Consider the following 27,591-nt stretch of genomic DNA (forward strand, 5'->3'; position numbering starts at 1 on the left):
TTTTCTTCTACGGATTAGCTAAAGAATCATCAGATATTGATTTATAATAAAAGTGAGAATGAAATTAAAAAAACCCCTTTATATGGGCAGTTGATGTCAGACTGTTGGAGGATTACATGAAAATCAAATGTCTTCAGAGTTTAGAAACATGAGGAAACACTGAATCAAGCTGACTGCACTTTGGTCCTAGCAGAACTTTATGGCTTCAGATGCATTCCATTTTGCCTGGCCTATCTCCATTTATTAGCATTTCCATTTACTATTTCTGTATTTCCATTTACTAGCAAACCAATCATGACCTTCAAGGCACAGAATAGGCCCAGGGCTAGTGCTTTTGGATATAAAGTTTGTGCCAAATATTCAAATCATCTGATGAGTGTTATCTACATTTTACTACCCTGTGATTCTCTGAATGGTGCCATTGAAAAAAAGAAGAGGCAATATACAAACACTTATTTCCAGACTTTCATTCTGCAGAGAAATGTAGTTTTTCCCCAAGTTACAAAAGTTTTCAAACTCACAGCATAACAGAATTAAGGCAACTTCAAACAGTGAGCATTGAAAACACATGAATAGGGTTATTCAGGAGAAAAGAACACTTCTCACCCATTGTGCTCTTCCTCTTGTCTTCCCTGTCTTCTGTCCTGTTTGGTATGGCAGGAGTGGGTGGAGCAGATGCAGCTGGTGGAAGAGGGGCACGCCTCTTCTTTTTCCTTAAATCATTCAAGGATGCTCCTTGTGATATCTAACAGAGTTGAAAAATAAGCACAGTAAAGGATATATTTTGTTGATGTTGAAAATTTTCAGTAACTAAAAAAAAAGGCGTTTGCCATATGACCTAATTTTTCAGCACAGTATATTTATAATGAGCAATTATAGTGACAACCAGAGATTAAAGAATTACAGAATTATTGCACTCAGAAAAGGAAAGAGACGAGAACTGCTGATGAGTGTCACAGCAGAAATACCACTCTGGTAGGTTTTGGAAAAAGTGAACTAGGGAGCCCAACACTCAGCAGAGCAAAGTATGTGCGTTGTTAAGCTTGAGCCATAACAAGATCTTTTTCCATTGGTTTCCTCAAACCTTAAATTATGGTTAAATACTCCAATTGGCATGTATAGTGAATAAAGTCTTTCTCATTTCTTTTATTTCCCTCTGAAATTCTTGTTAAAGGATTTTTGAGAGAAGAATCTGAATTGCCTGTTTGTTTGCATGATGATATGAGATCAGACTGTACTCTATTCATGCCTACTGGACTTCACAGACCTGCTTTTGAAGATCTGTAACACCTTGGCTTCCAATAATTGCAACATGCTGGTTGCTATGCCAAGACTTCATTACTGTGTATGCTCCTTTTAAAAATACGAAAAGTGTTATTACAAATGACTTGGGTTTCATTCGGCTGCATAATATTTTCTGTAGCTTGCTGGAACTTAGCTCTACCTCCTTTTTCTGGAAAAATAATAATAATAAAACCATGTAGGGAAATCTGTGGAATTTTTATATTTGAAAGGTACTGACAACACCAGTTAGTACCAGGCTTTGATGAGGTAGAGAGTAATGGTGGCTGCCCACATATAACATGCTGCTGGTATTCCACCAAAGAAGTCTTCAGTTCTTTGATTTAACTGCTGTCTATCCCAATACTTCTGTACCTAATATACAAAACTGCAGTGGTTTTCTACTATTTCAAAGGCCTAACTAATAAAACTAACAACAATCATATTCATGATATTTCCTCTAATCCAGAGGATTAATGGACCCTTAAAATACAATTGTTGTGGGAGATTTCATTAAACAATTAGTAGCTTCACACTGCTTAAATCTACCACCAGACTTCAGAGGAAAGGCACTCATTTACAGGTTTCCTTTCCTACGTTGAGCAAAAAAATCTGAGAATGAATGAATTTTACAAAGATTAGGATATGAAAAGAGTGTCCATCACTTAGCCTTTCTTTTTAAAAGACCAGGAGGGTCTTACATTTTAAAAAAAGAACCCTTTTGTTCCCACCTTTGAGGATTATGCTTTAACCACCATGCCACATGACAAGTGGATCCTCTCCACCCCTTGGGGAACCTGCATCCTGCATGGGAGAAACTTGGTAGTAACTTACATTGGACATGGAGCACAGCAACCAGGATGAGCTGCAGGTTCACACCAAACAAGGGTCAGAAAGGAAGGTGTCCTGGTCCTAATGCCTACTATGATGGATTATGTCACCATTTTATATTGAATTTCCACCAGATACAGTACATGACTAAAGCCAGTGAGGCAAATCTAGACAAAGTTAGGCATGGTAAATGGCCAATAATGTTAGGAGTAACTAGCAACTTTGTGGACTTAAACTTTGGTCACCAAATTTAATAGAATTAAAAAAACATTGGACTTATACCCAGAAAAGTGCACCACATCAAGTTGTCGAAATAGATACAGCAAAATTTCAGAGCTCCACTGAAAAACTTCTGCCCAATGTTATGGTGTTGCTCCATATTAAGATGGGACACTCACCTGACAAAGGAACTGCTTGTACTGATTAGGAGCTAACTACAATTGACTGAAGTTGAAACAGAATGCTCAATATTGAGCTGAACATGGGAAACTCCATTCAGTGAAATAGACTCATCAGGTTTTTGAGGGGAATAACACCAAGGACAGCCACCTAATGCTGCATTCTTCTCCATTGAAGAAATTAGCAAAGACACACTTTGAAAAAAAAATCCCATTCTTTGCCCCTGCATTTAAAAAAGCTAACAGCATGTAGGCACTTAATACTGTATCTTGGTTCTGCAGGATACACTACCTTACAGGAAAAAAAGAGAAAGAAAATTAATAAAGTGGTGATTTTGATTACTACAAAGACTGCAAAATTCAGTAACTATGGAGAAATTGAATCATCTGGGAGACAGGCACCATCTGAACTTTCCCAAAACTTTAAAACTTCGCAAGTACAAGCTTGACTTTTGCAGCTGTTTAGCAGCATTTTGCAGCTTCCACCTTCACTCCTCCCTCTCCAGACAGAAAAGTCATTTTATTTTAGGACAAAAACTGGTTGGAAATGATAAAGCTAGGAAATCTTGACAATCAAGGCAGAAAGTAAGGAAATGTGTCTTCCCACTTAAAATGTTAGAGATCACTAATCACCCTTCTCCAAGTACCGGAGGAGTGAAGGATGTTAGCTTGGTATATTCAAATCCCACAAAGACACATAATTGCTTTCCTATGAAGAAAGGATCCTTGTTAGAAGTCAGATTATCCTTTTCAGCTCAATGTATTCTTACTTAGTCACATCTTCTGAGGAACATTAGATACATGTATGGATGAACATGCTGCTGCAGTTAAAGAATAGGCTAGGAAAGAGCTAGTGCATGACTGCAATAATGAAAGTTTGGTGAAATACACACACAAAAATGCTTTTATTATACTGTCAGCTAAGTGCAGTATTCTTCACAAACACCATAAAGAAGATGAAAAGCTTGTTTAAAGCCAGTCATGCTACAAAGTATATAAGAAGTATCTAGTTCATGACCAGGTCACAAAAATTGTAAAAAGTATCTTTTCTTTAATCCCAATTTCGTAAACCTATGAGGCTAAACATAAATGGAAGAAACACAAAGAACATTCTGTTTCTTTCTTCCAATTGTATATACAAAACCAATAGAACTCGAAAATAATTTGTTATGGCTGGCTGCTTCTTTTATAAAGAAATCAAGCCTTAGCAACATTATTTGCAGTAATTTCCCATTGAAACTTTGTAAGAAGAGCCCCTCTCTGAGCCTAACAGAATATTTCCTAGTTTTAGCACTTGTGTTTCGCCTATATTTATCAACAAGAAATTATTAGATCAGCCCCTGTCACAAAAAATACATAATTTGAAAAGATGTTAATTAAATTCTGACTATAATTAATACCATGAACTGAGCTAGAATAAAAGAGGTCAAAAGGACCCAAATCTGAAAAATAGCCCAGTTTCTCTTCCCCTATTGACAAGATAACATAGAATAATGAAAATAAAACAAAAACAAAACAAAACAAAATCATCACATTCAGGACTCACATGCTTTTTGAAAAATACTTCCAACATTGCGCACTAAATATCTGAGCAACATGCTGAATGTGTTTTCCTACTGTGAAAGCTCAACACATTTAACAAAATTTGAGGGCTCTAGATAAGATTTGAGAATATATTTAGAGCAAAACAACAACATCATGGGGAGGTTAATTGTCAAAATTGTGCAGAAAAGAATCCTACAAGGCCAATCCTTGAAATTTTCAATCAGTAGCATTTCAGTCACCCCACTTGCAAACAATCTGTGGACACTGTAAGAGTGCATGTGTAAACTGAATTAAAGATTCTTTATGTGTAACAGCCCAGTACTTTCTTTGGGTTAGGTTGCAATGAATATGAAATAATGAAACTTATTAAAGGAGGCCCAAGGTAACAAAAGTCACCACTACTGAAAATTCATCTTAGCATTCAAAGACAAGGAGGTTCTCAGATAGAATTCCAGTGTGAGCTCCACCCCTTTGCCTTGCCTGTCCTCTATTTACAGGCCAGACACTGGTTTTGTATTTGTCAGCCCTTCCTTTTAAACTTTCTAACAGAAATGTTGATTTATAAAAGTACTAAGTCATCTGGTCAATGCCAACTTTGTGTAATCCACAGACCCAACTAGGCCCAAATTCACTGAAGGTTTATGGCTCCTAAAACCGAGCCTCCTTCTGTAAGCCAGAAAGTGCACCATTAATTTGCATAGTTTGTGTTTCAAAATCCAAGCCAGTCTTTCCAGTATTTTTTATAAACATTGCAAGAAACATTTGTCTTATGGCAACAGATTTTTCCTTTTACTATCACTCCCATCATTTTGCCATAGAAAGGGAAAATTCTTGAAAACCTAAGCATTGTCCAGTCTCGATATTTAATAAAATTCTCCTTAAAGCAATTTTCTTCCTGATCAAAAAACATAGCTACAGATTATGCAGAGGTATCAGCAGCAGAATCATGTCAGGAATAAGGATTGCTTTTAAGGGATGTTAGATTATTGTTGAGCAAATAAATAATTCTATAGCATGAGATATAAACTGTGTAAAGAAAGTCCAGTTACTCTCTTGCCTCTTTCTCCTTTGTATGCAAAGTTTCACATCAGGACCTTTTATCGTTTTATAGAGGAATTGGCTAATTTGTATACAAATTTTCTGAATCATGGAAACAGTGAATGACTGCAGAAATTATTTTTAGAAGTAAAGAAAAAGAACTGGAAAAAGGACACATGGATTCAATCACCAGCATACTCTCATTACAAAGTGGTTCCATCATCCACACTGACCAGACACACACACTGATTTAAGTGTGCCAGATTCTGATACACCTGCTGGCCATGGTATTGTGTGGGGTCAGAGTGCCTATTGAATTTCAAAAATGTTTAAATGCAACCCAAAGAGAACAAAAAAACCCCCAGAGCTAAGCTGTAAATGAACAAAAAACAGTATCATCCCAAATTGTGTGGGACCATCTCAAACCTCTTTCCCTGCAAAAAAATTTAGGAAATCTTCAAATAATTAAGAGCCATTTTACAAGAATTCTAAAAGAAAAAAACAGATGCATGTTTCATTAATTGGCTTTAAACTCTTTATATAACTGCACTAATCCTTTATAATATTCTATGAAAGACAAGTGGTAGATTGGTATGTAAGATTTATGGGTTTAGATTGAAAGACATATTACTATGACATAACTTTAAGGAGTTGAGAAGAAAATATTTTGATCCAAGAAGAGTTGCTCTAGGAAAATCAGACAGATAAATCTTTCAGCGGCAGAATGGAGACATAAATCTGTCCACTAAACTTGATGATATAAAAGCTCTCCTGCACAGCTGATTCTGCATTTTCACAGGGCAACAGATGCTTCAACATGCCTAGAACTAGAAACCACAAGAAGTCCCAATTGAACATTAATGTGTCTTATACAACATTTACTCATGTGCCTAATATTCCCTGGACAGGTCATACATCATTAGGCTTTTCATTGGAATACACTGACAAAGGAAAATTCAGTGAGCTCTCAAAACTGGGCAACTGAGCTAATGAGGCTGACCACTTTAAGCTTCATTGAATAAAATAGTCTATTCAGCACTGAACTTCTGTACCTTCTTTCCTTATTGGGTAGCATCCTGTTTCATTTGATTAAAAGCTGAATGTTTAATCCGTAAGTACACAAGTGCACTAAAACACAAATGTATTAGAAACTGCACTCAAAGGCAGCAGCTTGATGTCTCCCCAGAAGCATGTCCTTACTGTGCAGAATGCATTTGTGTGCGTTATTTAAAATACTTACTAGGATACCATGCAATGCAACAACACATTACCAAAACAACAGACAAAGAGATAATAAAAAATCTAGCACACGGAAACACTTTTAAAGAGGGTATCATTTGGAAAACTTGCAATTTGGTAAAATGCATAGGAATAACTACACTTCAGGAATTAGCAAAGAGTTTCTCTGCATTGGTCATTTTACTTACATTCATGTTGATGTGTTGGATCTCAAAGCCTGGCAATAGAATGAATAAAAATAGGCTTAGCTTTAAGTAAGCCATATGAGTTAGTATGCTGGGATAGCAGGACTGATATTTGGACCGACCAGACCTGACAGCTTGAGTAACTCTGGACACATCACTCTCCTGGGGAGCAGATTTAGATTGGAGACTCCCAAGCTACTGCCAACTTAAGTCCACAAGAACAGCAAGCAACTCAAGGAACAGGATAACCATATTTCAGTCCTGAGAACACCACTTGCTATTAGGGGGCTTCCTCCTGACTTTGAAACTCTGCACTGTGCTTCCTTGTGCTGTGCAGGTGTCTGTCTCACCTGATGGCTGCATCCCAGCTGTGCTCCTGTACCAGCAGCTGTACTCCCTGCCTCAGCTTCTGAGCTGCTTTGCTGCTGGAAGGGCTCAGGCACTTTGGGAAATGTGTCTTAGAACTAGAATGCAAACTGCATCTGCCTACTGAAAAGAACCCTATCATTAATATTTTAATCACATATCACACTATTTTCATCACATATCACACTATTTTGCATAATTTTACTCATAATACCTAATTTCAGATTATTTTTTAAAATTATATAACTTTGGTGTTAAACAGCATTTTATAACAGAATTTAATATTGATTACCAAAAATCAAGCTCTGCAAAAACACCTCAGCCTGACTAACAGATAAAAGCTTACTACTGGATTTTATAGAAATTTCGATGTTCTTGTGCTATTTTATTCACAAAATGAAGAAGACAAAAGGCAAGAATGTCCTTGAATACTTGGCTGATTGGTGACAGAAAGCTAAATCAGTTAACACAAGAAAGCCAGTACAAGGTGAAGGGGCAAGCTCATTTTTCCATCTGTTTTTATAGAACACACCCTTTGTGAAATGTCACTGTCAAGGACAGTTAAAAATTAATGCCATTTTAATCTTTAAACCCTTTAACTTGTTCAGTTAAATGTGTCAGACAGGAAACTATCCATAAACAAATCTGAGATGTTGAATTACTAAGATAGCTGTGATTTCCTTCTTTGTAAAATCTCATTTCTAGCTGCAGCATTATTTCCACTCAGGGAAATCACTCTACAACACCAAATATTTTCACATGCATTGAAACATGTAGACTACACAAGTCTGCGGATGTTTGCTTTGGCAAAGAATTGAACTTCCTCTGTTTCTCAGAATACAATGTAATTTTCCTCATTTATGTCTTCATTTAGGGGGGAAAAAAACCAACAAGAACCCCTCAAACACTTAAAAATCACATTTTAAAACCTCTACAAACCAATATTCATTTCTCCTCTACAGAAGTTTACAAAAAGGCAAAATTGACCTCCAGATTTTAATCTCATATTTGCGCATATCTTTTTAGTTAGAACCATACAATTAACATCTTAAACTCTTAATAATGTTCATTTGTTTTGTTAATTGTCAATTTCCTTGTGTAGAGATAGCCAAATTAAATTTCTAGTGCTTAGCACTAAGTCCTAGGCAATCACCTTGGCAGTCTTCTCAATTTAGAGAAAACAATATCTGATTATTTCCAGTGTTCTACCCCCTTCTATCAGCCTTCTCCTTCTGCAGGCACATAGAAAACCTGGGAACCATGGATTAGGCAGCAAGTTCAGTGATAGTTTCTGATTCCTTTCCCATTCGATAGGTCCATGGAATGGCTTGGGTTAGAAGGGACCCTTAGCAATCATCTTGTTTGTGCCATGCCTTCCCACTGCCCCCTTCAAATTCCCACTCAAGTCAAGTTCTCTTCAGCACTTATGAACACCAGCCAAAAGCCCCTGAATTTCCACAACCTAAAGGCAGGAAGAGGGGGGAAGAACAAAGTGGTACCACAGTGTCAATTAGATCTATTACTAGGACTGTGGCATAACATGGTTCTACATCAAGTTATTGACCACAAATGTCAAATTTTATTATCCAAAATTACAAATAGATTCTGCTATGAAGACTTGTTTGAGGAACCCATCATGGCACACTGATTGTTAGCCACACCTGGAAGTGTCAGCAACATAGAGCTGAGCAGGGCTCAGGGGTTGTCTACTGGGTCTCAGGAGGCAAGAAATCATATTCTAATTAAGGCAGGCATACTGCAAAAAAAAAAAAAAAGAGATGCCTATTTCTCCAAGTGACCCATAACAACTTTAAAGAGGATGGTGCCAGACTCTTTTCAGTGGTGCCCTGCAACAGGATGAAGAGCAATGGCCACAAACTGAAACACACAAAGTTGCACCTTAACATGAGGAAGAACTTTACCTTGAGAGTGGCAGAGCACTAGAACTCCTTGTCCAGGGAGGTTGTGGAGCCTCCCTGTCTGGGACAAAACCCCTCTGGATGTGTTCCTGTGTAACCTGCTCTAGGGGATCCTGCTTTGGCAGATGGGTTGACTGGATGATCTCCAGCTGTCCCTTCCATCCCTAAGAATTCCATGATTCTGTGAAAAATAGCTTGAAATAGCAGAGAACTTTTTTTTTTTTTTTTTTTTTAATTATTATACCTGTGATGTTTTCCCTTATTTTCTTATTTGGCTAAACAATGACTATACTATTAAGCCATAGAATTAGACCTGATTAACACAGCACATACTTTGTTAATTTTTCAATTTTTACCTTTTTAATTTAGGATCTGTGTAAGGTGGAGTTAGAAACAAAGTTCGAAAAGTGATGCAAACCCAGTTTCTAAATTAAGCACAGTGCTAGGGTCATTTTTCATCACTCATTGAATGCCAGCTCTTCAGAAGTCTTGCTGCTCAAAATGATCTTTGTCTATTAACTTCCCCTAAATACCATGCCCGACAAAGCCTCATAATTACTTGACACATACTTTCTTCTTTAATGAGAGTCAAAGCTTACGATGACATCAGCCTGTTCTATTTGTCTGAGACTTGCAAGCCAGATGAAGTTTACTTACTGAGCATTGCAATCCTGCCAAAATTCAGGGCTGCATAGAACAGTATGTTCCGGCCCCAATGTCTTGCCAGTTTTCAATGAAGTGCTTGACAGAGACCACATGTGGAGGTCAATCGATGCTATCATGATCTCACCAGATGGTAAGTTGTGGTATCATTCCCAAGGCAGGTAGTATAGTCTGTTCAGAAACAGTTGGCAACTGAACCATGAACTCACAGCCAGAAGCAACTGGATTATTGCAAAAGATCAAGAATGCTATTGATGCTGGATAAAAGACTATTCCAGGAATTTTTCTTGCACATAATTCAAGGATTCAACTCTCAAGACATATGTTTTCTTGAAAAAAAAAATGGAAGTACTCCTGCCAAACAAATCTTGCATTTTTGCATGATTATTATGTTGTGTATGTTAAATTGTAATGTAAAGACACTGTAAGCTTACTTTGCCTGTGTTCTTGCATATATATTAAACATCACCAGGTAACTCCAACTTTGATGTCAATTCAGAGGTAACAGCTACACAGGTTAGACTGTAAGACTGAAATACTTTTCACAAAACAACAGGAAAGTAGACCATGGAGGAACCTTACAAATTTTTATAATTACATTCTCCAATCCCTCTAAAATAACAGTCATCCAAGTCAAATTGTGAAGCACTCAGCACTTCACAAAGTCCAGCCTTCAGTTAAAGCAGGTAAGCAATTTAAATCACCACTGAACTGACATTGCTTCTATTTCCTGGACAAAGTTGCAAAAAACCTATTTCTGAAACTGCAAAAAAAACCCCGCACAGTGGATTTCTCTTACAATGTAAAAATATATAATTTTAAATTCTTCTGGTGCAAAACCTGCTAATTGACTGTGAACATTATCTGAGTAAAGATTTTCTCAAAGGGGTGTTGCAAAATGAGTCTTATCTCCAACTGCACTTCTGAGAGGCTGTACCTTCTCACTAATGCAAAAACCTCTACTGAAATTCTGAGCTAGTTCCTAGTTCATACTGGCCAAGCTTCAGGAAAAAATATAATCAATTGTAGTTAATTGCTTCTTGACTGAGAAAGCTTAGACTCCTTTTAAATAGTTCATCACACTGTGACACCTTACTCTATTTAAAATGACAGGAAAAAAGAGTTGAAAGAAAAGGAGGGACAAAAAAGCAGCTGAAAAATAAGTTGCTGCCTAAAAAAAGAGTTGCCATTTTATTAAAATGCTTTCTGCCACTCTCTTTTTTTAATGAGACACATGCTGTTAGTAAATAAATGTGCAGCAACACAAAGTTGAGCATTAGGACCAATAAAGAGGATGGGTAGCAAATTGGACTGAAACAAGAGAATTTCTTTAGAGGTTTACAGAAAAAAATTCTGTAATACATTATTAAAATACAGCATACCTTTAACAGATGCTCTTTGGAGATACTGAGAAAGTAGTCACTACACTGCATGTATCATTTAAGCTGTAGTTTTTAATAACTACGTTAAAAGAATTAATGTGTTTAAGTGCGCATACACCAGAATTAATTTTTGGAGCTGTTTCTATCATAAAAAGAAGTACAAATTACTCCCTTTCTCTAGCAGCTTTTTTTAGCCTTCCTAAATTTCATGCTTTACATGACAGCAAGATAAGCCTTCAGCCATCATTGCACTTTACTCTTTTCTTTTAATTTGGGCCTGCATCATTTATCCAAACTAAAGTGCAGCTGTTAGCTAAATTAAGCATCCAAACTGCACAGCAAACATTATCTGATGTGCTGTCAGCTGGCTTCATCTTTGCTATCTGATTGTTGTTTTGTAAAACATGAACAAGTCTGGATATTTCTCATTCAGATAACTGAATGTCATGTTTAAAGCTCTTTAAAAAATGAACAAAACACCTTCAAATTGGAAATGAATTGTTGAGGTTTAATATCTTAGTCATTTACCATGGTATAGGGCATTTTAAAGACCACAGCTTTTTTTACTACTCACTCTTGTTTCTACTAATTGGTTCTGTACACCTTGATAATGGTCTCTATAATAGGATAGCACTAACCAGGTTCAGCTCCAGTGGAAATATGAAATACATAAAGCCTTTCAGGTTTATGATTGTTTACAGAGACAATTGTTTCTATAAAACTTAATGTGCGTCATCACAAAATTTTATGTCTGTGAAGGGCAACAGTTTGAACAGGGCTTTTTTTGACAAGGCCATTAAGTGAAAGTCATTAAGAAAAGCTCCACCCTTATACACTCTTAAAAAAATATTACCAAAAGTGGATAGATGGAGGGAACACCCAAAGATATTGGCTTTCTATCTCCTGAAGGGTAGAAATATCATCATTTTCTAAGTAAAACAATAGCCCTGTCACTGCACAAGACAGAAGTGTCTCAACAGTTCCTTCCTCAGAGGATCTGCAACCTAGAGAGTGTATCTGACATGCACCTGGATCAGATACTGATTTGAAATACAAAGGGATCACATCTTTCATGCTGCTTTTTATTTTGTCAATGAAAGGCACACATCCTGTAGAGTCCACTGGACATCACCCATACAGCTCCCAGTCACCTGTAATATGAGCTGTATATGCACATTTCAGAATATTGAGGAGCAGCCCAAGGGGCCTGCAAATATGACCCTCAGAGTCCTGTGGGGCTCAGATCCTACAGTCACACTACCAAGTCATAAAACACATACCAGGCAAGTTGCTTTAGGGTTCATGGTGCAAAATTCTTATTGGTCCTATGATTTACTGGCAAAACTTCCAGCCCCATTCTGCAAATGCAGCTTTGTACTTAGGAACACAAAGACTGATGACTGGGAATAGCAATCAGAGGCAGCTGTTTCTGTTTTTAATGAGAACCATGTTTTTCTGGTCATCAAATTACCACTGATAAGAAGACCTAGTGAAGTCATCGTGTATGCTGCCAGTGACTTTTCTGGAGTGATATCAGATTATATGAGACAATCATTTGGGTATGACTCTCTTCAGTATTCTCCAAAAATAGCTGCCTGTGTTAGATCAAGGGTTCTGCTCAGGCTTCTTTATTAGACTGTGGCAGGTACCTACAGGACAGCAAAAGAAGAGGAAAGGTATGTTTAATACCACCTTCTCCCAAATACTTTTGTGGCCACCAACCAACTTCATTTTATGGACTTCCTGATGTGATTTATCTTTAAAAATTCATAATGGATTTGTCATTCTTGCAGCATTTGTCCAGTCTCCTCTTTAGCCCATGTAAACTTTTAGTGTCCATAACAACCTTGGTGGACCAAGTCAATGAAGACCCATGTGCTTTGACTTTGGGAGTTTGCCTGTTTCCTATTAGCTCCAAATGCTCTTATAACGGCTGGCTGAAAAGTCAAATCTTTATCCATTGTCTTCAGTGACTTTTTCAAGATGAAGAATCATGGTTTACTTAAGTTGCACCATTGACCCTGTACTAAACTACTCCACAACTTTGATCACCCTTGATGTTTTTCCATGAGTCTCATCCTATTCTGTAATATCCTTCTGAAGCAAGGAGAACACTGTTGTAGTATTTAAGATGGCATAAAAAAAGCTCACAATGTAGAGGTGTAATAAAACAATCTTTTTTACCCATTTTTCCTCTCCTAAATGCTAATCCTAATTTGATTTCCTTTTTTGATTGCTATTGAGCTTGGAGATGACTTTTTTAAAATAAAAATCCTATTCTGATCCTAAGATCTTCCTAATCAGTTACTGCCAGCAGAGAGATCAGTATCTTACAAGGTTTTAGGAAAAATTAAGAGTGGTATTTTCTCATATATACACTTCACCTTTGCCCACACTGAATTTAACTACTTCCATCTGCAAGTGCTCCCAGTGCACAGTCTCATAAGGTCTTCTAACTGTTGCTCTTCGTACTCAGTTTGGTCCTTGCTATCCAGATAACTCAAGTAGGAGCAACAAAAATTCTCACTGTTTCTGTTTCAGGTCATTTCTTAATATGATTGACATGGATGGTCAAATACTCCAAGGCTTCTGCAACATTTCACCACCAGATGAGCAGATCATTTAGTCCTAACCTGCAATCTCTCTCATCTTTTCTTTTGTGTCTGTTATTTAAGAGTTAGATGATCTTATTTATTATGGAACTGAGAACTTGGTTTCCTTATGAAATTCTTGATGAGGGAACCTGGAAGCTTTGTGGAAACCCAGACAGACTGTATCAACCAGATCACACCCATCTGCTTGCTGAATGCATCAAGAGCACTCTAAGGGAAAAAACCCTGTAAAGCAGGGTTTCTCTTTTACTAAAGCTACATTTACCCTGTTCACTCTCTTTATAAAGATGATAACTGGTTAAATTCTCTATTATATTTCCAGTAATTTTGCCAGTACATAAACCACCTAAGGAGGCTGGGTTTGTTTTTTTTTTTTTTTTTAATTTCTCTTACTTTCCAAACAGCAACTATGTCTTTCACCTATTTTTTCTGAACTTCTTCATGCCAGAATGTGGCATTCGCAGCATTTAGCAGTATTATTCAGTAATTTTTTTTTCTCTATTTCTTTTCTTTTCATAGTGGAGACTTACTACAGACACAGTTATTTTATACAATCTTTCCTACTGCAGATAGCAGTATAGTCTCTAGTGCATCATCTTGAGAATATTTCACACACCTGCTGCTCCAACAAAGGAACTACAATGTACTCCTCAGACAAAGAACTGAAGTGCACTCCTTATCTCTGTAATTGGACAAGCTTGATGGTCATTATCTGTCTGTGCCAGACCACTTAACCTGTGAAAAATGTCAAGCCAAGTTTAACTGTTTTACCATCCCAGACTAACAGGCTAAAGACTCTGGCCAAAGTGTATGACAAATTATTTTGATATGGCTCTATGAACAGAGGCAAAAGACCCCATGATACCCATAAACTCTCAACATCTACAGGAACGCATAAATGAAATAAATTAGCTTCTAACTAAAATTCCAGGCAGAATGGAAGAAAAGCACAAAAAAACATAGATACTAAAAGCCTAGTGGAAAATTTTTACCATGCAGTATTTACAGCCTTGTACATCCAAAATAAGCAACTGCTACGTGAATTTGGTGTGAAACACAGAAACAAATAAAAACAAATATTATCTCCATTCTTAATTTGTTTATCAATAATTATTTGTAAATCTGTATTAACAGAGACACATAGCTACTCTTTGACCTTATCAAAACATTGCCCCATGTCAATCACATAAGAAGTCCTCAGCCTCTTAATTTGGCATCATACAGCAGTAAAAAGTGCACTCCAGCATCCAATATCCAAACTCTAATACAAAAAACTAGCTTCCTTCTTTAAGGCTTACATAACTTGGGCATTTGAACAGTGTTCCAGAGAAAGAGCATCTTTATTAAAGATTCAATATCTCTGCCTCATCAGAAAAATGCTGTTGAGAGATATCACATACTGCCTGAGAATTCTAACAAGTCTGCCACAAAGACTGGAGAAGATCACAGCTAACACTCATGACATCCTCAGTTAATGAACAAAGGCAAAGACACTTCTAAAAATAACATGCAGTATTCACATTTCAGGCCTCTGTGCACAAAAAGAAAATTTAAATCAGAACAATGGAAAAGGCATATAAACTCAGTCATTAGTTAACTTTAAATCAACATTTTAAACAAATTAAAAAGTCAGTCAAGTGTTCTTCCTCCTTGTTCTGAATAAATCCTGCTTTCATGTTCTCAGGGAACTTATAAAAACCTGAGAAGTGACCTAGAAGATACAATAGGTTGTAGAAATAAAAGACACATTTTGAAAAACAGCTTTTTCCTACAGCAAAATCTGATTCATTGCATCCTTCCTCAGAATGTGAAAAAATGTATCTGTTATTCTCAAAGGAGACTTCTGGATGCTCCACAGAAAAAAAAAACAACCCACAAAGCAAAATGAAAATACATTCACAGAACACTTAAGGGAGAAAGGAAATGTGTCATAAGAAAAAGGTTGAGAAGACCTCACCCAGAAGACCTTTGAGTCAAGAGAAACCTCCCTTCCTCTCTAAAAGATGATAAAAAAAGCATGCATTCATATCTTGTTGACTTCTAGTAGACACTTCTGGTTTAGGTGTAACCTACGAAAGGGAGATAAGTAATCTGAAGCCATCCACCCTTTTGTTGGATTCTGGGCTTCTTATTAAAACAGAATACATCTGTCACATGTCCCCCACAAACTGCCCATTATCTTTTACAGAAGAAGTGAAATAAAGTATGAGGTAGAAGAGAAGAAAATACCTATAGCATAAACATATCCTGCTGCAGTAAGTACAAAAACAAACCCCTCCAAGTATGACTGCAATACTTTCTATTAAAAATAGGGTCTACTAAGCAGGTAAATCTAAACTAATTTGAAACTGTTCCTCTTGGGACACAGAACTCTGATCAGAGTGAAATTTAGACAATAATAAATTGCAGCAGATGCACAAAAGAAGAAGTAGATGAAAAGAAGCTGGTATGAGTACCGTGCTTCTATAGGTGATGTTAATTAAGTGGGTTTTAGACAGCTGGCTACAATAAATCTCAGTTCTGTAAGAAGCCGTGGTAGGTGTTGTCATTCAGCTGTGACTCTTCTGTCCCTCAACTTCCCACAACTGCAGTGACTGTTGTTATCATGCTTCTCTTAAAAAATGTCAAATCTCATAGTTCAAGAAAATTTATGAGGAAAAAAGCTGCCATCCAGACAAACACAGGTTCTTCCTAAAGACTTGGCTGTTTCTCAGAGGGAAAGCCAACTGCAGGAGTATTATTATTTCAAATATCAGATTTATTAGAAATACCCAGGGACAAGGCAGATTCAAGACTCACAGGACACACAGAGAGCTCTACTGGTGGCATCCATACTGATACAGATGTACATGGCAAGAACTTACTCTACACTGTTCTACAGGATGCTTTGTGCTCGTGGCTTTAAGAGCCAATTTGCAGCCACAGGGACATATGTCATTTGGAAAACCTGAGGAGAACAACAGTAACAGTGTGATTTCATATCAATCAAGATTATCCCTGCAGCCAGCTAACCACAAATCTGTGGCATTAAGATTATACAGAAGCAAGGTGGATGAATGGTTATCACTTTGTGCAAAAATGCATGAAAGATGACTGTGCAAAAAAACCCTGCTGTGCTGGGGGGAACATTACTGGAAGTAATTCTTGCTTTGCTCAGATTTTTGTATTAACAACCTCAATTTAAATTCCTTTGGTGACAGAAGGTGGCACATTGGAAAATAATATGATATTAAAATCACAGTGGCCAGATACTGAGTTGCTGAGCAACCAGACGTAGCTTCTGACATCTTAAAAGTTCAGAAAACATCAAGCTCCAGAATCAGCTTCCTAATTATGGACAGCTGAACTAACCATTTCTAAAAATCTTGGCCACCGTTTAAAAATACATCTTAATTCTAAGGAAGATTATGAGTCACAGTTCCAAGAAGCTTCCAAGTCCATACCTGTAGCATACACACATACAAAAGGGGAATTAAAGAACTGAAAATTCAGGGACTGATTCTAAAAATTTGCATGAGTCTACAGTTTAATAACACTGAAAAAATTTAGTATGTTAATTATGATCCCAATATTAAATTATTCATACATTTCCTTTACTGCCTCTCCTCTATTTTTACTGATTGAAGATTATTCTGTGATTCTTGCTGGCAGAATTAATTCCAGGTATGTTCTCACTATATGCTGTGCTCATCTGCAGTGTCATTTCAACTGTTTCAGGGGTGCCTGTAGATAGGTAAAAATTCAATGGCTTCCAGAAAGGACATTTCACTGGAGTATTTTTCCTCCTTGCTAATATGCTCGACCACATAGGGAGGACCTAAGTTTTCAATCCCTGGTGTATTCTATTTATATTGGTTTAAATATTAAAGGACAGTAAATAATCTGTAACATGAATTCTGCTGTGAGAAAAGCAACCCTACCAAAAGCACGAAAATGCTGCTAAATGGATAGGATGCCTAAGCCAGAGTCCTGCCACCTCTGCAACACTCCTGTCCATGACTGCCAGCAGAATCATCACTCTTTCAAGTGCAATATGCACTGGCAGCATACTTTGCAGGAGGCTGCTATGTCCAGCATAGAGGGAGACAGAGATGAGCACCCTATTTGGTGATCAGTGTAAGAGATCATCAATGAAGATGGCAGAAACATAGCAATTACTGAAAATATCTTCTACATAAGCAAGACATTTGGCAAATTTTTGTCTTGGGTATCTTATTTTCTCCAGGAAAGATATGAAAATCTCATTTACATTTTTTCCACATTATAATAATTATCTTAAAGCCAAACTTTTCATTTAGGCATAGAATTGGTTTATTTTAACTATGGACAATGGGAAAGAAAACTGCCAGAAATTATGAGAGTGGCTGTGGCTCTCTTTTGTCTCTCTTGACTTTTTGTTCAAGTGAGTAAGACTCTTCAATGAGTCAGTTATAATTGGTGAGAAAATATCAGCCTTGATCAAACACTGGGTGCAAGCATTCTGCTCTAAAATATGGTCTTGACCAATAATTCAAAGTCAACAACCATCCTCAGCAATCCAACATTGAGATCTAAATGGAGAAGAGAGGAATGTAAAAAGCAGGGCAAAAAACCCACAGTATATATACATTAGTTTGTCAATAGCTATATACAGAAAACAACACAAATAAATAAATAAATCTGAAATAAATATATCTGAAAAATTTGTTGATTTTTAATACAACCTTCTAAAAGTGCAGCTTAAGAAAGGAGAGGACCTCCTTGCTTCATAAGCATCAAACCTCCTGGATTTTGTCCAGGAATTGTTATATACCCTAGCATTTTGAAGATTATTTTTTCAAGTGACTTCTCATTATTCTAAATAGCATCATTTGGAAGATGTTTAAGAAAAACAGGGGTGAAGTCTCCAGGGAAGAAATCTGTAGACTCCTTTCTTTGACCCTGCAAACTCATTTGCAAACTACCTAGTGCATGTTCAGCACACTCTGAACAGACATTAATATTTTCTAAGGTAGATTTAAAATGGTTACAGAGGGAACACTACCTTTAAACAGATATGGAAGACTAATGTTGTTTCACTAAAAAGTAAATAAATTTACTGCAGGGGTCTTATCCACAAGAAGATAAATTACCCTAAGCCCTACAGGAACAAAAGCTGTAAGACAGTAAAATTATATTGCAATAAGTCCCCTATGCAGAAAAATGAGTGCAGAAAATCTAAATGTACATCATAAACTAAAACACCCCAGTCTTCATACATATGGAAATTTTTGTTTGGGACCACTAGGCAGGGAGATGACATATATGTAACCCTAAAGAATCATTTATACCTGGAACATAACAATGGGTTAAAAATAACAGGCTTATTGGTTTGGAAAGTTAAAGGTGTTCATAACAGCTACAGTACTTTATTTCCTACACAATTTTATGGAACCAGACAGATAAAAAAGAAAAAACCTTCTGAAAGTTCAGAATATCACCTATTCATTTTCTATTAGTGTGCTAGCTTCACTGGAAACAAACATGTTCCCCTTTTGCAGGATCTTCCTGTTAGTAACAGTTGCACATAAATAAAGTTTTCTAAACAAACATCTTATCTTTTTATGGAAGGAAGTCCATTAATAAGGAATTGACGTCCTTCCTTGAAAAAAAAGATCATTGCTAATTCTTTCCCATAAACTAAAGAAATAAACTTACACCCTGAGATTTTTTACTCTATTTTCACAGCAAACTGGCTTGTCTGCACGTAGATAAAATGGAACTATTTGGGTTTTCTTATAAACAATATCTCCGTTGCTACTTTGCCCCATAATACTGAATAATGAATTTCTTCCCTCAGTTTTTGATTGCTTTATGGAACTTGTGCCTTATTTCCATTCTACTCCATTCCTGTTAAAAGTATATGGCAGCCTTTGAGAACTTTCATCCTGGGAGCTTCAGAAACGCACCATAACTTTCTAACATTTTGACCTAGGCCATTATTTCCAGAAAGATATCCTTTACTTAACAAATGCAGCCAAATACACTCTAGCACCTTTACTGTGGTCTTCACTGACTTTGTCAGCTACAAAGGACATTTCTTTTGCCCAAAATGAACTCTGATATGGAAAATCCTCTGACACAACCTTCATCTTCTTCCCTTCTTCACCATAACTTTTCCTTCAGACTAAGAGAATTTGAAGTTGATACTGTACTGTATACTACTTGCAAAATATAAACCACAGAATTTTCTACCCATGGCTTCAGAAAACCAGCATTTTAACCTATTTAACCTAATGCTGAAAATAGAAATGTTAGTATGTTTAAGGAGAGTTTAGATTTACAGTGTAATTGTACATCCCAATTTAGAATCTCAATGCCATACTGCAAGGAGATCAGCCAAAGAGAATGGCAGAATAATGCAGTCTGCGATTATCCTGCGAGTATAAACTCAGGAGTCAGAATGCCACAGTATTTTTGCATGAAAAAATGTATTTACCTTAAACACATTAACTCTGGGGGATGCAAGAAACCTCATAAAATATTTACATAGGAATTTCAAAAGGAAATTTTAAGAAAAAAATTGCACAAGTGTTGCTAGAAAAATGCTGTTATTTCTCTTCAGTTGTATCTATAAATAAGTGCTATTTCAAGGCATCTATCCCAATTTTGAAAGATGAAACACTACCATCTTCTAGCAATCACACTTAGATAACCTAAGAATGGGAAAATAAAAAACCACAATCCTTTACCAAGAGTGTGCATCAACTTTTCTTACAGAATGCTTCACTTGAGAAGGTGTTTAACATATGTCTTAATGTAGATAAATAAGAGAGTGACAGGGAGTGAGACTGAGCACCAGGCTCCTCTCCTTTTCCTGTGTAGTGAATTCAAAGATTCCTTTCTGACTCCATTTTGTACTAGAAGAGTTTGCTTTCCAAAGATCAGTCTGCCATAGAGGTGACAAGTCCTGAGCAGGTAAGAGCCAGTCCACATTACACAGCTTTGGTGATGTTGGTTCCTTGCACTCTTTGGCCTCCCTATATATCTTTACATGCTGATTTCTACAGTTTATATTTAGACCTACAATCCTATTGCTGGTGGAACCAGAAGACTTGTGCAGGTTTAGTAACACACACCTGAGTGTCACTATAAAAGCAAGAGCAATTTCTTCTTCCGTTAGCTCTATTCTTTTCAAAGACTTAGGTTCTCAGAAAGGTTTCCCCCCATTTCTGTTTAATTCTCAATAATGTACTGCGGAACAATGACCTTTTATAAAAACAAAACCAGAGCATTGCTTTAAAAGGTCACATAGTAACTCAGAAAACAGAGTAGATATTCTGGTATCCCATGGCAGAACTGGAAACAGGGATATAGGTGATAGCTTGAAAAGTATCCGGACAAAACAGTATGCTGAAGGTTTTTGTCACTTGTTAGAACTTTCACCTGTTCTCCAGGACTGCCCTGGAGTCAGTAAGGATACCTTATAAAATTTACAGCTTTTCTGCCTTACTTTTTCTTTACCCTCCTTCTCTTAGCATATTGCTTCATAAACCTTTTCTGATTTAGAATGGTTCTTGACAGGGCAGAAAGCTCGGGGCAGTCTCAAGAGAACTCAGTAAATGTGTACAAAACACTAAGACCTTTGATAATTTTATCTTGTAAGATGGGAGTTTTGGTCAGCTGTAGCTAACAGCTGACCAAAATACCTGTGAATGGCTTTAGGACTGCTGAATGGATGGATGGTACCCAGCACAGCAAAGAAAGGAGCCCATCCAGCAGTGTCACTGTTACCTGTGCTGCTGTCCTCTCTTGTCCCTTCACCTCCACGTTCGGCAATACTGGCGTCGCAACTGGTGGAGGAGGTGCTCTGCGCTTTTTCACTTCTGGGTTTGCTGTCATTCCAGAGATGTTACCAAGGGACAGTGATGAACCCAGGCTACTGGAACGAGAATTCACCGAAGGGGAATTTGGTGCTGTGGAAAAACCCTGTAAATGGATTAACATCTTGGATTAAACTCACTCTTTAAAAACAAAGGGAAAGAAAGAAGAAAAACAAGACACATCTGGTTACCGTTTAAACAATGATATGAATAATCATGTATGTTCCTCTGCCAAACCTGCTGAATTGCAAACGCTAACTTTTGGAAACTTCCAAAGGTCGACTGGAACAAAGCTTACAGGCAGTATTAATAAGACAGGAGGCATGATAAGCACCTACTGTGGTTTAACAGTAGTATTGATGGGAACACTGCTGCTGCTTGCTATTTAAAATTTAAAGTTCACATCAAGACTCGTAATTACAGTTATCCAAATGCATTTGCAGTTGCATTTAAATTACAAGTGTTACACATTTCTGGAAGCAAGATTTACTCTTAAATGAGAACACTGTATTAATAAAATGCTGTCAGTGTCTCAGGCTTGTCTATTTTGTCATCAATCTCCCTGATACACCTGAGTCTTCTCCGCAGATTTACATAAGAGAAATTCTGCTGCCATTAAACTATTTCCAATTTATATGCACAATCACGCATAATCACTTAAAACTTACTGAAAACAACCATTTAACTTGGTGAAAAGAAGTCCTACTGACAGACACCACTCTGGATTCTAACAGGCCCAGATGAGAGGAGAAACAGAAAATTCAGAATTTCCTTACTGTTAAAAATTACTTTAGTTCTCATTGAAAACTTAACAAAAACATTGGAAAAAGTTTAATGCATTTCAGAATCTTAATACATTTTTATATTAATATGCAAACAGAAACATATGCAGTCACATCGTAGCAAATCTACAAATACAAAAGGTTAGAACTAGGATTCCTTGAAAATGTGCATTTTAACTATTTTAACTTTAGTCTTTACTCTTAAATTCGATACCTATTTTTTACTCTGCTAATAAAAATCTTGCAAAAAGATTTTTTTTTCCCCTCAAAATCTGAGTCACCTTTTCCTTTTTTTAATTAAGAGAACCTTCTATATTAAACTGAAGATTTTACTTTTTAATTAAGTTATTTGACTGTAAGTTCTTCCCAGAAATATCTTCTGTGGAATCACCACTGATACCACCTCACCATGACCTGGAGCTGAATAGCTCTTCTGGAAACATAGGCTGATGAGCATGGTTGATAATGCTGTTCTTATCACAACAAAACATGCTACCACAATTTCAAAACTCTCCAATCAAGGACATATAGCTCTCTGGTGGAATTTTGTCCAAAACCACAGAATACATACTGGCAGGAAACTTAAAGGCCACCCCAAATGCCATTACTTTCAAAAAAAGAAAGACAATTTCTTTCCACAAGTGCCAAGTGCAAGCTTCGGTAAAAAATGAAAAAAACAGGGCAGCAAGATGAAAAACACAATTCATTTAGTTTTAGGACCATTGAGGAAGCACTGATAAAGCATAAAGAGCTAAAAAAAAAAGAGCAGTGCGAAAATATGTATAATACAGACTCCTTTACTTCCTGGGAAAGTTCCATGCTCCATAGATTGCTGTGAAAGCAACTGAGATGCAAACAGATTTGTGCCTTGTCCTGCATTTACTGTGTGTGTGATGTGAATTACTGACCTAGATGCTTTTTTTAACTTTTATGTTGCACACTGCACAGCACACTTCATCTTGGAATAATGTATTTAGCACAAGTGGAGTATGATACCAGTCTTCTCTGACTGAAAGCAGTGTTTGCTGCATCTTTTTCATCACTAATTTCTCTGAATTGAGTGGCATCAATAGTATCTTTACCCTTCTAGGAAAGGAAGAAAAAAAGGTTGAAGTAGAAGGTATTGTTTAAAAGATTAGGTATAAAATTATAGAGAACTAGTCTTGTCTTGGCCCTGTACCTTGGGCAGTGGAAAAAATAATGATCACATCTGTAAGCTAAAAGTTTTAAGTCATTATCAGGGCATACTGTACAAGGTCCTATCAAATAAAGTTTATTTACTCCTACAGAAACAATGGGTTCATGGAGGGGAATAGAGTCTCCTCTTTTCGCACATTTACAAAACAACTGAACAAAACAATTTCAAAGTGGGTTCTGCAGGTATGCTTTGACTCTATTAATCCTTTAACCTTCTAGATAAAAGGGTGGAGAAATTTTAGACAAAGATGTGTGAAAATAATAAAAAAACCCAAGACTTCCCTCTTAGCACTAAAAATACAGAGTGCTAGTAAGACGATAGGCTGTAACCAGTTTAAAATGAATATTCAATCTTATTTCAAGATCTTGCGGCAGAAGAGCTATCAAAATCCTTTTCCAAGTTACAGGTCATTGGGAAGGAACACAGTGATGAACAACTAAACAGGTTAAAGCTGCTTTGTCCTGTTTTTAAGCTTGGATTTCCTAACAGAAGATACAAGGGGAAAAAAAGGTAATACTTCCATGAAGCTATAAGTACTTTTTAATAAAAAGACTTGAATGATAGAAAAAAAACCCAACCTTGCAAGTTTATCTATTTTTTCTTTTCCAAGTCCAACCTTTATATCAAGCCTATTATTCCATCACTGAGCATTTCAAGAATGCTCATGTAAATAGCCTTGCCCTAAAACAAAAACTTGCCACAGCTTCCAGAGGAACGGAATGAGGACAGTTTTGAACTAGTTTGGAAAGCCCTCTCATGCAGCAACAAGAGCTTTGCCTAACTGGAGTCAGACCTTCAAATTCTCCCATGTGTGTAGTCTTTTTCATTAGCTTTAAGAGAAAAAACAAAACCCCGGACACAAAACACTGACACAAGCGATTATGGTATGACTTGTCCTTTGTTGTAAAACTAATACCAATAGACAACACCTAACCCAGCTTTTATATTTTACCTTGGGTTACATGCAATGTAGTTCCTTTCCAAATCACAGGATTTTAGAGGTTTGTTTTTCAGGCAGTTTAGCAAGGCAAAGGCAACTATTAAGAGCATACAACATTAATCAAGCAAAATTGCAGGGACATGATATCTACATGCCAAATACTCTAACCATCTCTCATTTCTTGTTTTTCTAATTTGTTATCAAAGAAAAAATTGAATTTCTGAAATGACAGCAGTGTAAGTGAGGAAAGCCAAGCTCAGGAATTGAAGCCAATGTTGCTGGCTAAAAAAAGTCAGCCCCATTTCATTTGACAAACAGGTTAGCACGAATACTCTGCTTAGATTCCAAATTAGATTCCAAATCAGTTCACAGAATCCATGTGCTTCACAAGGGGGAAAAAAAAAGAAAAAAGGAAAAAAGAAAAAATAAATTAATAAGAGAAAAGTCATTGAAACCAATTATATAAAGAGCTTTCAAAACTGTCTCAACTTGCAAAATCACAGTCTAAGCCACTAGTGTCAGAGCACTTTGCTACCAGTTCAAACAGCAATTAATTAATGTGAACTAGAAAGAAAAAGAAGCAGTTTGATTTGGGGTTGTTTTTTCCCCCTGAATTAAAGCAAACCCAATACAAAACCAGACAGACCAGCATAGGTCAGCAGTCAGGTTAGACACTAGCTGAGCATAGGTTTGGAATATGTACTGAAGCACAACCATGGATTAGAGCCCATTTCAATTCCATGAAGATATCAGAAGGAGGCAAGAAACAACTGCCGTACCAACCTATGGTGCCATCACGTGTCATCACCATTTCATGTTAAACTTGCCAGCTAGGTTTTTCCCCCTCTTATTAAACTTCTGAAACCCAAGGAACATCCTGTTCTTTCCTAATGTACCAGGTGTTTTCTTTGGGGTTCAGCAATTTAATGTTAAGATTTTTTTTCCTACTAGTTCTTCTATTTGAAATTTAGCTATCAAAGACATTTTTGCAGGGTAAATAAGGACTGCTAAAAACACAGAATTATGAAGGCTAAGAGTACTCTGGTGAGGTATGCATACCACTCTCATTTTCAGAAGACACCAAGCAGTCAGCTTTCTACAAGACTCCTAAAGTCCCATACCTGCTGAACTCAACACAAGATATATTAAGAGCCTAAAGCTGAGGCCAGTCTCTGTTCCAAGGTCATCAACCCAGAATGCAATTGTAAACTATCTTTTTCAAACTACCTCCTTTTCAAGATAAACAGAAGTTCTGGTATCTTATGGATACTTGGAAAATTTTGAAGTCATATATAAATAAAGGTAAGTGTAATCTATTAAAAATATAGCTGTACTGCTGTGAGAATTCAGCTTTACAAAAGCAGATGTGTATAAAAATGGAAATCAGCTTATGATTGTTTTTAAAGTATGTTCCTTATATATAACTTTCTTACCTCAAGCCCTGTTATTAGCATTTCCTTGACTTTCTGATGACACTAAGTGGCATTTAAAGGTCAGCAAGGAAGAGGCTGCAGATCGCCTGTGAGAGTGATTTGACTTCCTGTTCCCTGTCCACACCGGTCAATAAAAATTTTTCAAAATGTCAAGTTCTTTTCTTGCAAGGTTGCTACAGACAAGCCTTTCTTCCGCAGCTCTTTGCCAAAACTCACATATTTGAGCTCCCAGTGTTGTTGTGCAACTTCCTTCTCAGAAGTTTTTAAATCAGAAGTAATCAATTGAGCTGTTTTAATGCACTCAAAGTACCAGCTGTATTAGCAAAAAGTAAGGGTTTTATTTTTTCCAAAATAGAGACAAAAAATAAAAGTATCATAAAGAATATAGGTTTTTTTGCAAGTATATATGGGTAAATATGAAACGTAAGATTTACAGCAGGCAAACAAATTCATCTATTCAGTGACAGCAAGAACATTTATGCCTGTTAGATAGTTAAACTCCATTAATGCAAACCTTTATTGATTAGCTGAATGGTACCACAACTGATTACAACTGGCCATATAAAGTGCCAGACAGACCTACCACGGAAAGTGAACTAGAAGCTGCTTTCCATTACATGACACTGATATTACACTAAATTTGCACTAAAATTGACAACAGAAACAGAATTAACAATTAACAGAAACTGAATTAATCCAAGATCCTGCTTCAAAACTAAAGCATTATACTAGTCATGACATTGCTGGGAGACACAGTTTAAAAAACCCAACAAAACAAAACAAAAAAAAAAATGACTACTCAGGTTTTCCTTTCTAACCAGCCACACTGAATATAGTTTGTTTTTTTGTACTCCCTGAAGCACTTGTGCTAACAGTCTGCAGTCAGAAGGAAAAAAAAGTTAATCTTTTCCTGTTCTGAACTGAAAAAAAAAAACAAAACCATTTTTATGCAATTTACTTTAGGCAGCTTTATTATCTTGCTGCATTTCGCTATTGGTAGGAAATTATCTGGTCACACACCACAATAATAAAAGAGAAGCAACTATTTCATCCCACAACAGTTTTTTTACACATGCTGCACTGTGTTGATTTTATATGCCTGGCAATCAAGTTCTTACTGTAAAAGTTTTGAGTTCTACTTTGAAGTCTGTACAACTAGTGCTACCTTACACTTGTATGAGTCTATCAGAGCATCTAGATAGCAGTTCCAGATCTTGTGGTCAGGGCCCATTTGGTAGACACCAGAACTTACACAACCAGAACCAGAGATGCCTGAGAACATTCTGTCTCCTGTGCCCCTGCCAGCTCTCCCCTCAGTGTGGCTGACCACATTCCTCTAGTTTTAATACAGAGTTTTTAGATCAGAAATCCTAGCAGTGCCAGGTGCAAGGCAGCCACCTCCCATACAAAATCATCCATTTTGTCTCTCAGTGCTAAAGTGACCAATCTACCTATATGTCACTGTGGAGGTTACTACAATTCTCCTATGACCCAGGTCCACACCATCTGCAATTATGCTGTTTTTCTTCTTGCCTTGACCATTATTATTTTCCTTGTACCATAACCATAACTTCCCTTCCTGGAAGCTTATCTGATTACTTCTTGTCTTCACCTAGGTTAGCTCATGTGATGGAATGTGTCTCCACAACTAAGAGTACAACTTTCATTTCCAGCTCCCACTGATTTATGTTCACTTTGACACTCCAACTTCTTATCCAGTAGAAAAGCTGAAAAAACAAACACCTAAGGAAAGGAACTAGAAAAATGGAAGCCTCTGGGAAAAAGTTTTCAAAACACAACAAGGGACTTGGATTCACTGTGAATTTCTCAGTAGGGAACAAGTATGGGTATTAACTCTGGCCCCTTCCACTACACTGAGGACAACAATGGTGCACAACCAGAGAGAGTTTCCAAGAACCTTCTTTAGTTTTTGTTATA

At 36.8% G+C, this 27,591-nt stretch overlaps 1 protein-coding gene across 10 annotated transcripts in view; it reads right to left on the minus strand.

The window, feature by feature from the left end:
* COBL (cordon-bleu WH2 repeat protein) overlaps nt 1-27,591 on the minus strand; it is a 157,581-nt gene that overhangs the window by 51,465 nt on the left and 78,525 nt on the right. For all 10 annotated transcript variants that reach the window (XM_077182679.1, XM_077182673.1, XM_054647821.2 and 7 more), the window contains 2 exons: nt 21,212-21,406; nt 607-745 (listed from right to left, as the gene is read on the minus strand). In XM_077182679.1, the coding sequence (XP_077038794.1) occupies nt 607-745; nt 21,212-21,406 (334 nt within the window). The remainder of the gene's footprint in view (nt 1-606; nt 746-21,211; nt 21,407-27,591) is intronic.

Source organism: Agelaius phoeniceus, chromosome 1 (genome assembly GCF_051311805.1).
Source record: "Agelaius phoeniceus isolate bAgePho1 chromosome 1, bAgePho1.hap1, whole genome shotgun sequence".
Lineage (NCBI taxonomy): Eukaryota > Metazoa > Chordata > Aves > Passeriformes > Icteridae > Agelaius > Agelaius phoeniceus.